Source organism: Sander vitreus, chromosome 8 (genome assembly GCF_031162955.1).
Source record: "Sander vitreus isolate 19-12246 chromosome 8, sanVit1, whole genome shotgun sequence".
NCBI lineage: Eukaryota > Metazoa > Chordata > Actinopteri > Perciformes > Percidae > Sander > Sander vitreus.
In genome coordinates, this window is record NC_135862.1 from 15818474 (window position 1) to 15829420 (window position 10947).

The 10947-nt window shown below is 38.9% G+C and overlaps 2 protein-coding genes across 2 annotated transcripts; one reads left to right on the plus strand and one right to left on the minus strand.

Moving 5' to 3' along the window:
• The first annotated feature begins 183 nt into the window (after positions 1 to 183).
• Positions 184 to 5246, plus strand: zwilch (zwilch kinetochore protein). Its single transcript, XM_078257066.1, has 18 exons — positions 184 to 373; positions 567 to 609; positions 709 to 801; positions 1207 to 1334; positions 1461 to 1651; positions 1798 to 1877; positions 1955 to 2110; positions 2277 to 2348; positions 2438 to 2531; positions 2625 to 2677; positions 2772 to 2874; positions 3407 to 3486; positions 3576 to 3732; positions 3883 to 3911; positions 3994 to 4130; positions 4227 to 4322; positions 4765 to 4880; positions 4990 to 5246. The coding sequence occupies exons 1-18, from the start codon at positions 324 to 326 to the stop codon at positions 5076 to 5078; spliced, it is 1767 nt and encodes a 588-aa protein (XP_078113192.1). The 5' UTR covers positions 184 to 323; the 3' UTR covers positions 5079 to 5246.
• A 410-nt stretch (positions 5247 to 5656) lies between these two features.
• lctlb (lactase-like b) lies at positions 5657 to 9514 on the minus strand. Its single transcript, XM_078257069.1, has 12 exons — positions 9338 to 9514; positions 9156 to 9243; positions 8937 to 9046; positions 8712 to 8840; positions 8467 to 8562; positions 8317 to 8371; positions 8058 to 8219; positions 7709 to 7989; positions 7457 to 7583; positions 7161 to 7360; positions 6941 to 7004; positions 5657 to 5868 (listed from the first exon to the last, which is right to left on the minus strand). Exons 1-12 carry the CDS (start codon positions 9512 to 9514, stop codon positions 5753 to 5755), a joined length of 1605 nt encoding a protein of 534 aa, XP_078113195.1. The 3' UTR covers positions 5657 to 5752.
• Between the last annotated feature and the right edge of the window lie 1433 nt (positions 9515 to 10947).

Here is a 10947-nt window from a genome sequence, read left to right on the forward strand (position 1 = left end):
TTTCTTAGTAACATTTTTTTTTAATACAATATCATTTAATGTGTTTATATTTTCCAGTTTATGTGTTGATATTATATATACACTTTGCTGACTTAATTCATTGATTTTTTTTATATGTAAATTTATAAACATGAAAAACTGATGACCTGTGACCTCGTGACGTCACCGCCAGAGTGCGCGCGCGACTGTCAAAATATCAACAGTACGTTAGCAGCCAAAACTTCACCACAGCAGTCCGTTAAACTCTAGCTATTTACTTCTTTTGTATTTTATCCCATGTTATTCGCTCTGTAACATCAGGTGATCTGTCATATATTTTTGCAATGGGATCAAAGGTGATATCCAGTGCTAAGGAGTTTTACAACATTCTTCGGTGAGTTTACTTTTGGATGCGTAACGTTACTAACGTTAATTGTTTAGCTAGCTGTTTTCCGCTATCGTCAAATGAACGCTAGGCAGTAACTGAGTAGTCAGCCTTATGTTCACGTTTTGATTGCTTCAATAACCACTAAATACGTATCTTGAAGTAAGGTTCATTGTGTGTGTTATGTGTCGTGTGATTGAAGGTCTCTTCAAGATGAAGAAAGCAACAAGCCATGTATATATGAGGTAGTTTCATCTTTCGTTAAAATCTTTCGTAATTTGGTGTATGCTATGTTATAAACAATAATGTTAATGGTGTTTATACAGTATCTGTTGGGGTTTCAGGGGGACATCCAAATGTTGAAAATGAATGGAGACAGAATCCCTGTGCTGAATATGTACTGTGGCAACCAGCCAGTCTTTATCTGTGAAAAAGCTGTGAGTATAATGTCAATCGATGCTGTGACTCACTAAATATATCCATCTGCAAGCCCTAGACAAATATTACTATATAATATGGTAATTTAACTAAATGAAAACATGAACACAGTCTTGTGTCAGGGTATCGTCTTCTGATACATCACCAGTTGCTTAGGCTTTTTTGACATGCTAATGTTGGCATGGGATGGTGCACATTGAGTTCAATAGCGAAAATAGGAATCACTCCACTAGCCCTGAATTTCAGTGCAATTGCCTAAATTGTGTACTACAACCATGCACCATTGTAAAAGCAAGGGATATAACTCAAGACACCTTCAGATACCCTTTTTTCATATAATCTTTTTTAAACCCCTCTCTAATGTTCACCATTGGACCATGTTTATTATTTCTTGATTTCACAAGGTTCCAAAAATAAATGAACCTGATGATCAACAAATGAGTGAAACATCAAACTGCACTGATGATGATGCTGATGACAATGCTCTCCAGAGAGAACTGGGACCACAGCCACTCACGATAATGAAAGCAAGGTGACCAATGTAAAGAAGTTTTAGACTTCATCCAAATGAAGCAAGTAGAATTGTATAACCTGTGTATCTAATACACTGTTGATAATGACAATCTAAATGTTGTTTTTCTATCTTTTTTTTGTATAGGCAGTTGCTGTCTTGGTACACATTATCTCAAAATGCTAATGTGTCAGGTGTGGACAACAACCCTGCCTTACACCCTCTGTGGGTGCGATGTGACATGTCTGATCCAGCTAGAACAACCTGGTTTGGAGCTGAAACCGTCTGCACGGGCCATAAAGTGTCTGGAGTCAAATTATACTCCGTTACCTGCAAAGGTATAGCTCAAATGCTCCGTACAGTACCTCTAATAACCCATCCTTGAAACATTGTCAGTATAGTGAATATTTGTTTTTAAGTAACTCCTGTATGATTTTCATGTTTCTTACTGGCATTTGTTTTATTCCAACTTAAATTTTGTTAGGCTCAACTGTGGGCAAAAAATCTCTAATTACCTTGGACGAGCTTAAACAAGAGCACAAGAAAAGGCAACCCTCATCCTCGGTAAGTGAGTGTGCATCCTTTCTTGCAAGACAGTGTGAATGTATGTTCATTCACTTTCTTTATGTCAATGCTTCCAGATGGCGATTAAAGGCAGTGCCAGGTTCAATTTGTTTGGCTCCACTGTTGTTGAAAACACCTTGATTGAGTCACAAAGTAGTGTTACGGTGGATTTTAAATGGAGCCATGTGGAGAGTATCCTCGAGACCCCACCGCTGTCCTCTACAGCAACACTGGTAAGCACCCGTAATTCACACTCCAAACATAGTCTTTCTCTACCATATATACTTACTTTTTATATTTATAAAGTCAACTTTTAATTTTGCTATACCATTTAAAATACAGAATAAAGTGGTACATTTTGTGTACTTGCCTTTATTTTAAATCTTTGTTCACATGCAGAATATCAAAGTTTCCAGCGGGGACATGAGGAGCCCAATGTATGAGATGTACAGGGAGCTAGAGTTTCTTCAGGTTTGGGTTCCACAGTAATCTGAGATGAATGGCCATGAGTTATAATACACAAATAGACAACTAAATAGATCAGATTTCTGTTTTTTCAGACTCTCGCTGATGGTTTGAGAACTGGTGAGACTGAATGGATGGAGCCTTTGGAAAGCACGTCAGCTGTAAATCTGACCAAGGCCTTCCTAGAAGGTCTGATTTGTTAAATCAATGCACCTTGATTATGATTTATTGCTGATCGTTTAGAAGAAGAAGATTATTTTCTTTTCTGAATGCTTCTTTCAGAGCTTCAGGGCACTGCAAAGACACTACAGGACCAGGCTCCAAAAACAACTGAGGTATGATAGTGTTAAAAATCAAGGGGCTTTGCACAAATTCATTCATTTCAGAATAAACTTGGTAGCTTTCTTGCTTCTTTATCTTTTCTTAAAGCCCACAAAGACGAAGACTGAGACGGACACTCCCATTTTCAACTCTTTCTTGGAACGAGGCGATTTGGATTTTGTGGAGCAGCTGTGGGTTCGGATGAGAAAGAGTGAGTTAATTCCTCTATTAGAGGGGAACACCACCTGAATTAAGAATTACAATATGTCCAATTTCCATGGCTTTGAAAAGTTCAATCAATTGTGAACATGAGCTACTTCCTCTTGAAGCAAGAAACCAGTCGACTTAGTTTTAAACTCGTGATGTTACATAGACAATGAATGGGAGACTGATTTTGTGGACCCACAGAATGTTTGTTTTCTTTTTTTATACACAAATGATCTTTATTCTTATGAAGTGTTCTCAGTTCTGAAACAGAAAATGTTCCCATATACTGAGAACATTCCCCTGGGTGCTCTTTGTGTCATCTATAACATCTTTTCTGAATCATTGTTTATGGAAAGTTACAGACTATACTTGATGACATCACAAATTTGAGTTTTAGCACTCTAGTTTTGGGATTTGGGAGAGAGTTGTTCATGTTAACTTATATGAAGGACTGTCTTAGACCATAGGAACAACATGTATACATTTTGAAAATGGGCGTAGTTCCCCTTTAAGGACATTTTGTTTTTCATGTACAGGTGTAACTTCATATCAAGACATTCGAGACTGCCTGAAAATGGTCACGGAAGCTCTAAGATATGGTGACATCAAACCCTGGGTATGAAACGATGCAGCTTCTGAAAACGGTTTATCACTGAGAAAAGGTTGAAGGTTGTTGTGGGTAAAGTTTTGTTTATTTTCCTCCAGATTCACAGAGACAGCAGCAGCTCACTCAGTAAGCTCATCCTGCAGTCTTACCACCAGCAGATCGATCATGTGTCTCTCACAGGTGTCACCCCTGTCCACATGCTGCTAGAGATGGGTCTGGACAAGATGAGAAAGGATTACATTAACTACCTCATTGGTAACCTTTTACTTACCTGCTGTGAAGCTCTTTATGTCCTTTTACATGTGATTCAAAGTTTTACAGTAATATTTAACCTCAGTGCATATGAATCATTAAGCACACACTTTGCTTTTCAATTCTATTTGCAACTGTGCATTTATTTCTCAGGTGAAGAATTGACAACTCTTAACCACTTGGTAAGCTTAAGACTATTTACTGACAACTATTTTCAAATGGCTGCTAACAACATATTCTAAGTTTGAATATTTTCCTCTGTAGTGTTATTACCTAAGCACAGAGGTTGATCTGCAGGAGCAAGTGATCCGACTCAGAAAACTGCACCATCTGCTGGAAATAATAGTGACCTGCAGAACTTTCCTGGGTTTGCCCTACGACCGGCTCTTCCTTCTCACACAGTAAATCAATAGGCCTTTTTTCCCAGTGACGTATGAGTGTGCAAAGTGTACTTTCCTGAAGATGACATTAAAGTAGACAATTTATTTTCTCCATAGATCGTGTTTGCAGCACTACAAAACATTCCCTTATAATGAGGAGCATGAATTCAAACTGCAAATCAAACCAGCGCTGATCAGCCATTTCTACCAGAAGTAAGGAATACAACCCTTTGCACACCAACTGCTTCATTACATCCAAAGAAAATTGTGAATAAAACTGAGATGATTGTCTTTTTCATCCTTGTTTTAACACAAACTAGTAATTTAATTCACCCACCAAAGTGAAACCGGAAGATAGGAGAAAGGTAGCTGGGATCATTTGTACCGTGCATCAAGTATGACATTTAAAAACTTGCTTAAGTCATTCGACAGAAGCAAGTCAGCTTTATTCAGATGTGTTCATGAGGTTTGTTGTGCGTAGTGTTTTGAAAAACTCGTTTCCACATAGTTTTTCTAATGTGATCACAAGTGCCTGCATGCCTGCCTCCAAATACAGCTGTAGTGATTCAAACCCACTATATCCTGCATTTTTAAGTTAAGATACGTTTTAACAGGGGCTATTGTTTCATCACTCATGTTTGTGTTTGTTCCACAGAGAGCAGCCAGTAGTGTGGGAGGCTGAGGTGTCCAGTGGCCATGGTCCACGTGAGGTCAGGACATCCATACAGCTCAGTGACAGACCACTGGTTGATCATGTCATCTTTGAAACAGGTGATCTTTATGCACCACTTAAAAAATAGTACATGCCATATAGTCGCAAGTGGTTATTATCCCAGTAAACTACAGGTAGCATTTTTCTTTTTAACTGTTCTGTCTTTAGATTACCCAAATGAAACTGTGAATGGGGACAGTGAGGATCCTGCCTTCTTCTCCACCATGGTGTGCTGTAGTCTCGTCAACTTTGCATGAATTTACGCAGAGCACAACTAAACAACAAAGGAGGTGTTTATTGTCATTTTTGATATTCTCATCTGCAATTACTACATCACATAGTATACGTTTCTGTTAATATACTACTAATACTATGTATTTTTGTCAAATCTTTTGAATAAACAACTTTCAGTCCTTTTGAATGTATGTTCTGTGACACTGTCATGGTTTTTCTAATTGCATCTTTATTATCACATTTGCAGATTTTATTTTATTTAAATGTTCAATATAGCAGTTGAAAGATTTTGAAATTTTTTTTTGCTGAAAAACTTAAAACAATAGATCACAAGGGCTGTTTGCAATTCCACAACAATATTGTAATAAGAAAATCCAACATGTTGCAGGGCTATCCACACTGTTTGAGTGTCTGGTACTAAATTGATTTTTAAAAGGCTTAACCAACGTTTTTACAGCAAACACTGTATGCACATCAACTGAATGAAGTCACTAATTCCATCGAAATTCAGTTCAAATAATGTATTTATCTTCACACATGATCCATGAAAGAAAAGGTGTGTGTGTGTGTGTGTGTGTGTGTGTGTGTGTGTGTGTGTGTGTGTGTGTGTGTGTGTGTGTGTGTGTGTGTGTGTGTGTGTGTGTGTGTGTGTGTGTGTGTGTGTGTGTGTGTGTGTGTGTATAAACAAGCACACTGTCTAGTTCCGCCTCCGCAGCAGGAACATAAGGAAGACAGCACTGAGCAAAATAGAGAGTGTGCACACAGTGGGAACAACGATCTCAGTTACCATCTCCATGTGGCTGGTCAAAGGGTCTGCAAAGTACACACACACATTAACGATTCACTGACATTATTATGTAATTCAGACATTGGTTATGAAGGGAGTGCTGCAAGCACAGCACTCAAAGGGTTAATATTTCCCCCCCCCTAAATCTAATCATCCTTTATCTGATTTATAGTGAGCATGAGTGATTCCTTACCATGTATAAGTCTTAGAATATTGGCAGCAGTACTCCGCTGTTCCTCTAATAAAAAAAGAGACAGTACTTAGAGTTGATTACCAACACTTTAACCCTTTGAGAACTGCATGCAGCTACTGGGGAATATTTCAGAAAGCAGCATTTGCACAATGGCCAGATAAAAGTCAAATCTTAAGAAATTGCATTATTACCAGTCATCAACCGGCATGGCTGAATCATGTTCCTTAACCTCATGTTGAAGTTTGCTTTGCTAAATTCAATTCCAATATATCAGACACTTTCTGCTTTGTGAAAAACCCTGTGGGCACAAGTCCACAGATAAGCTTTATGCTTACTGAGTTTTTGTCAAAGCTGCTGTGAAATTTAAAGGGCTGCTCTTGGTTGCAAATTACATTTAAGCACACTAGTAAAACATCAGATAAGTGAAGGCGTAGTTGAACACACGGAGCACAAGCTTGTTTCAGAAGCATATTTTAGCATTAAACTGCAAAGGCTTAATTCTGTTAGGCGGATTTGAAATAGCACAATCACAAAAAAACTGACATTAATGGAAGACATATACCCTCAAGTTCTAAACTTCATCATGCACTGGCCAAACCTTTGGCATTTCGGCATGTTCCTTGGATTTTCTTCTAGCTGGAGGGGCAAACAAAAAAGATATCTTAGATATTCTGTTAGAGATTTTGTTAATTATGTTTTATACTTCCATCATTCGAATTTACCTAATAATTTCTTCATGTGTTTTCTGAGGTGCAGCAACACATAGTCAAGTCAAATTATAACTCTTGATCTCATTTGCATTGCTCAACGATTGGTTAGGTCAGAATCTTTATTTGTTTACCCCAGCTAGTTGTTCACCTCTGATCATTGATAAACATGGTCAGGGCTGTTCTTGACGAACTGACCTGCAGCTAGGAGCTGGTTGCTTGAGGAACAGGTCTCAATAGCCTTCCTCTTCCAGTTCTCAACCTGTCGAGGTTTACAATGCAATGGCATATCATCACTGAAATGATATATGTGACACAATAGAGCATGAACCAGCTAATCGGAATGTTTAATATCTGAAATGTTTGTCTGGAAAGGATAAGAGGCAGGTCTTTGTCGTGACCACGTTGTGTCTCTTACCTCTCTCTGATTGGGAAATCCATTGGAGCTGATGATGCGTTTGTAAAACTGAACAGAGGCTTTGGGATAGCGAGGCTTGTTTTTGTTCCTGAAGTCCACATAGTACAAGCCAAACCTCTCAGAGTAGCCTTCATCCCACTCAAACTTGTCCAGCAGGGACCATGCGGTGTAGCCCTTCACATTGACTCCATCTTTGATAGCTGAGTGACACAACAGAGAGTGCGTTGACCACAAAAGGATTGGACTTTCAAATGACCAAACAAAAGAAAGGCACAGGTGCTTATGAGCTCACTCACCTTTCAGCATCTCATTGATGTAGTCTTTATAATACTGTATCCTCCAGTCATCACACAGCTCTGTACATAACATCTTCTCAGAGACTCCATTCTCGGTAACATAAATCATTGGGTTTCCATACTGAATCTAGATGGGGAACAAATCAATATGCAATAAGTTGCCTATATGTAATTTAACTAGGACTGCAGTGTGCTAAGATCATTTCAGCTTTGGCACAAATGTCAGCAAGTCTGTTCCGCATCATTTGTTACCTTGACAAAATTAAGCAGACGTCTGAAACCCCAAGGCACGGAATAGAGCCACTCAGACCCGGGGTCAGGCCATCGCGGGTCAACCAGCTCCGCCAGGTCACGGTCAGTGAAGTAGCTGCTGCTGCTGATTCGACCTGATGGGTTGTTCTTTTGGGTGATGTAGCGGGTGGTGAAATGGCCGATGCCGAGGAAGTCACAGGTCCCCTTGATGTAGCTCTTCTCTTGGGTGGAAAATGTTGGCAGGCGAGACGTCCCAAGGCCCTGTTGGACACTCTTCCTTCCTGCACACACAAGTAGTGATTAGTTATTTCCCCAAATTACCAATATTACTGTTTACAATTTAACTCACCAATGAAGTCTTTCATCACTTGAGGGTAGTCTCCGTGAAAGATGGGTGTGGCAAACCAACCCAGGTAGAACTGGACATATCTCTCAGCTGCTTCAATGTCTTTCTGGTTGCTCATATCCACCGGCTCTCCCCAATCTCCAGACAGAGAGATGCCAACCAGACCTGCAGACGTGAACAGCAGCTCTCAACACTAAGACAGACAGTACTGTTGAGAGGCAAATATTGAATTAAGTTACTTTCAGAGTTTGACCTTGTTTACCTTTTTGTTTTGCCCTCCATTGTGTATCATAAGTATGCCAAACTTTAGCATGTGCCTATGAAAAGGATTAGTATTATTATGAATATAATTTACATTTCAGTGCAAAGGGGCACATTATATATGTATATATATATATATACATTATCCTACCTTGATTATGTGATGTGCAGCCCTGTATGCCCCTGTTCCTCTCAGTCTTAGTCCAGGAGCATGCTCGCCAGTCTCATAGCCTTCAACTGCTACAGACTAAAGCAGGTTAGCAGATTATTAGTGGGATAATAGTGCTTTCAGTAACAGCTAGATACATATTAATCCAAGCTCTATGATAAAAACAAATGATATGTTACAAGGTAGGTGTGAATGTAAAACCTGAAAATCATTTCTTTTAAACATACCCAGGGATTGTTGAAAGTCATCCAGTACTTGACTCGGTTGCCAAATCTTTCAAAGCACAGGTTAGCAAATTCATTGAAATGATTGACCAAGCTTATATTCTGCCATCCACCATATTTCTCCTGTAAGACCTAGTAAAGCAAAGAGTACAGTAACTCTGTAAAGAAAAATGGTGCTGTAACGCAAAAAGGCTGAAGTTTGGGATTATCGATGTCTTGTATACCAACCTGTGGAAGATCCCAGTGATACAAAGTTACAACGGGAGTGATCTTGCTCTCCAGCAGCTGGTCAATCAGTCCATCATAGTACTGTATCCCTTTTTCATTTATATGGTCAGCTGCAAATGGTATTAAAGTGTATATAATTCCTCTGTTTAAGCAATTAACAAATTAAATCACACACGGCAGTTCAGTTGCAAACGGCTTGAATTAACAGCAGTAACTCACACTTTATGCCAGTGGGGATGAGTCTAGGCCAGGATATGGAGAAGCGATAGTGGTTAAGCTTCAGCTCCTTAATCAGAGAAACATCATCCTGTACAACACACACAAGTGAAATATTTAGATTTCCTTTCGCCCCCCTCTGGTCTCTCCATATCTCTCAGACACACCACACCTGATTACCCCACCTTGACTTTGTGATATCCCTCACAAGAGGAGTCCCCAGTGTCATTTTGTTGTATTTTGCCTTTCTTATGACTGAACACGTCCCATATGCTCAGTCCTTTTCCATCTTTGTCCCAGGCTCCTTCTGTTTGATAGGCTGAACTTCCGGCACCCCATGAAAATCCTAATAAATACAACATTGGCAACAACCACCAGATGACCAACTCTTATGGGAAGATATAATACCACCAATTACTAAATCATTAAAATGCACTGCCTCTATCCCACTAAAGAGAAAAGTTGTGTTTACCAGCTGGAAAAGTGCCATAATAGAAGGAGCTGTGGTCGTTCTTTGTCCAGTCGATGTCCTCAGCCGAAGACAGACACAGCACCAACACAAACACATGGCACACACTGAATGCACAGCGGGGCAGCATGGTACTCCTGAGCCTGCAGCACTGTCGGGTTAGGCTCTAGTCACTCACTGACGTCTGCACACAGAGGAGCAGTGGTGGAAGAAGTATTCAGATCCTTTACTACGTAATACATAATACCACACTGTAGAAATACTCTGTTACAAGTAAAAGTCCTGCATTTAAAATGCTACTAAGTATCATCAAAGTATGTAAGTATCATCAGAAAAAAATATTTAAAGTTGAGTACAAGTACTCAATGCAGAAAAATCCTCACATTTTAGAAACTAGAAAAGATTAAAACAGTTCTGTCAATCAACTAAGTTTTTAATCGGCTAATCAGTTCAGCTGTACTTGTAGGCCTGTATATTGTTGGGCAGTTCAATTTATAATAAAACATTGTATTTTATAAACTACATGAGTTTTGTGTGCAAAATTTAATTTAATAAAGTAATCAGACAGATTAATGTAAAAAATGTAGCGGAGTAGAAGTAGAAAGTGGCATGAAAAGAAAACACTCAAGTAAAGTACAAGTACCTAAGTATTTGTACTTAAGTACTGTTGAGTAAATATACTTAGTGACATTCCACCACTGCAGAGGAGAAGCATTTAGCATCACCTCTTAATCCCAATAACAAGCTTGGTCTGGAGCAAACATGCTATATCTAAGACACATACACACACATGCTACCTCTTTTCTAAAAAAAAACAAACAAAAAAAGTAAAATTAGTAACAGAAAGAAATATCATAAAATAATTACAATAAACTGTCATCAAACAGTCTGAAAGCATCCAATGTAATGGACTATGGGGGGTCCTGCATCCCTAATGCAGAGCCAAATACCCTTTTTCGAATTCAATGGAGTGTGAGTTCATCTTGCTGAGGCAGACAGATCCCATACAAACTATGGTTTCACCTCTGTAAGCAATGTTAATGTGAGAGGTTGATATATTTACAGTGCACAATCACAGTGTTGACAGTGGATGAACCTTTCCACACATATAAACTAAATGTGAACGTTCTTAACTTCATCATTTGACAATTATAAGGAATTGAATGCTATTTGTTACATTGTCATGGTTAATGTCCAGATTTGAGTCCTCCCAACTCACTTTGGGAAATATGGTAAAATCTTAGACATATAACCTAAAAAAATTAGGAATACTAATTGGAATACATATTCCTGTTCACCTGTTCTTCCCCAGATATAAAATTTCTC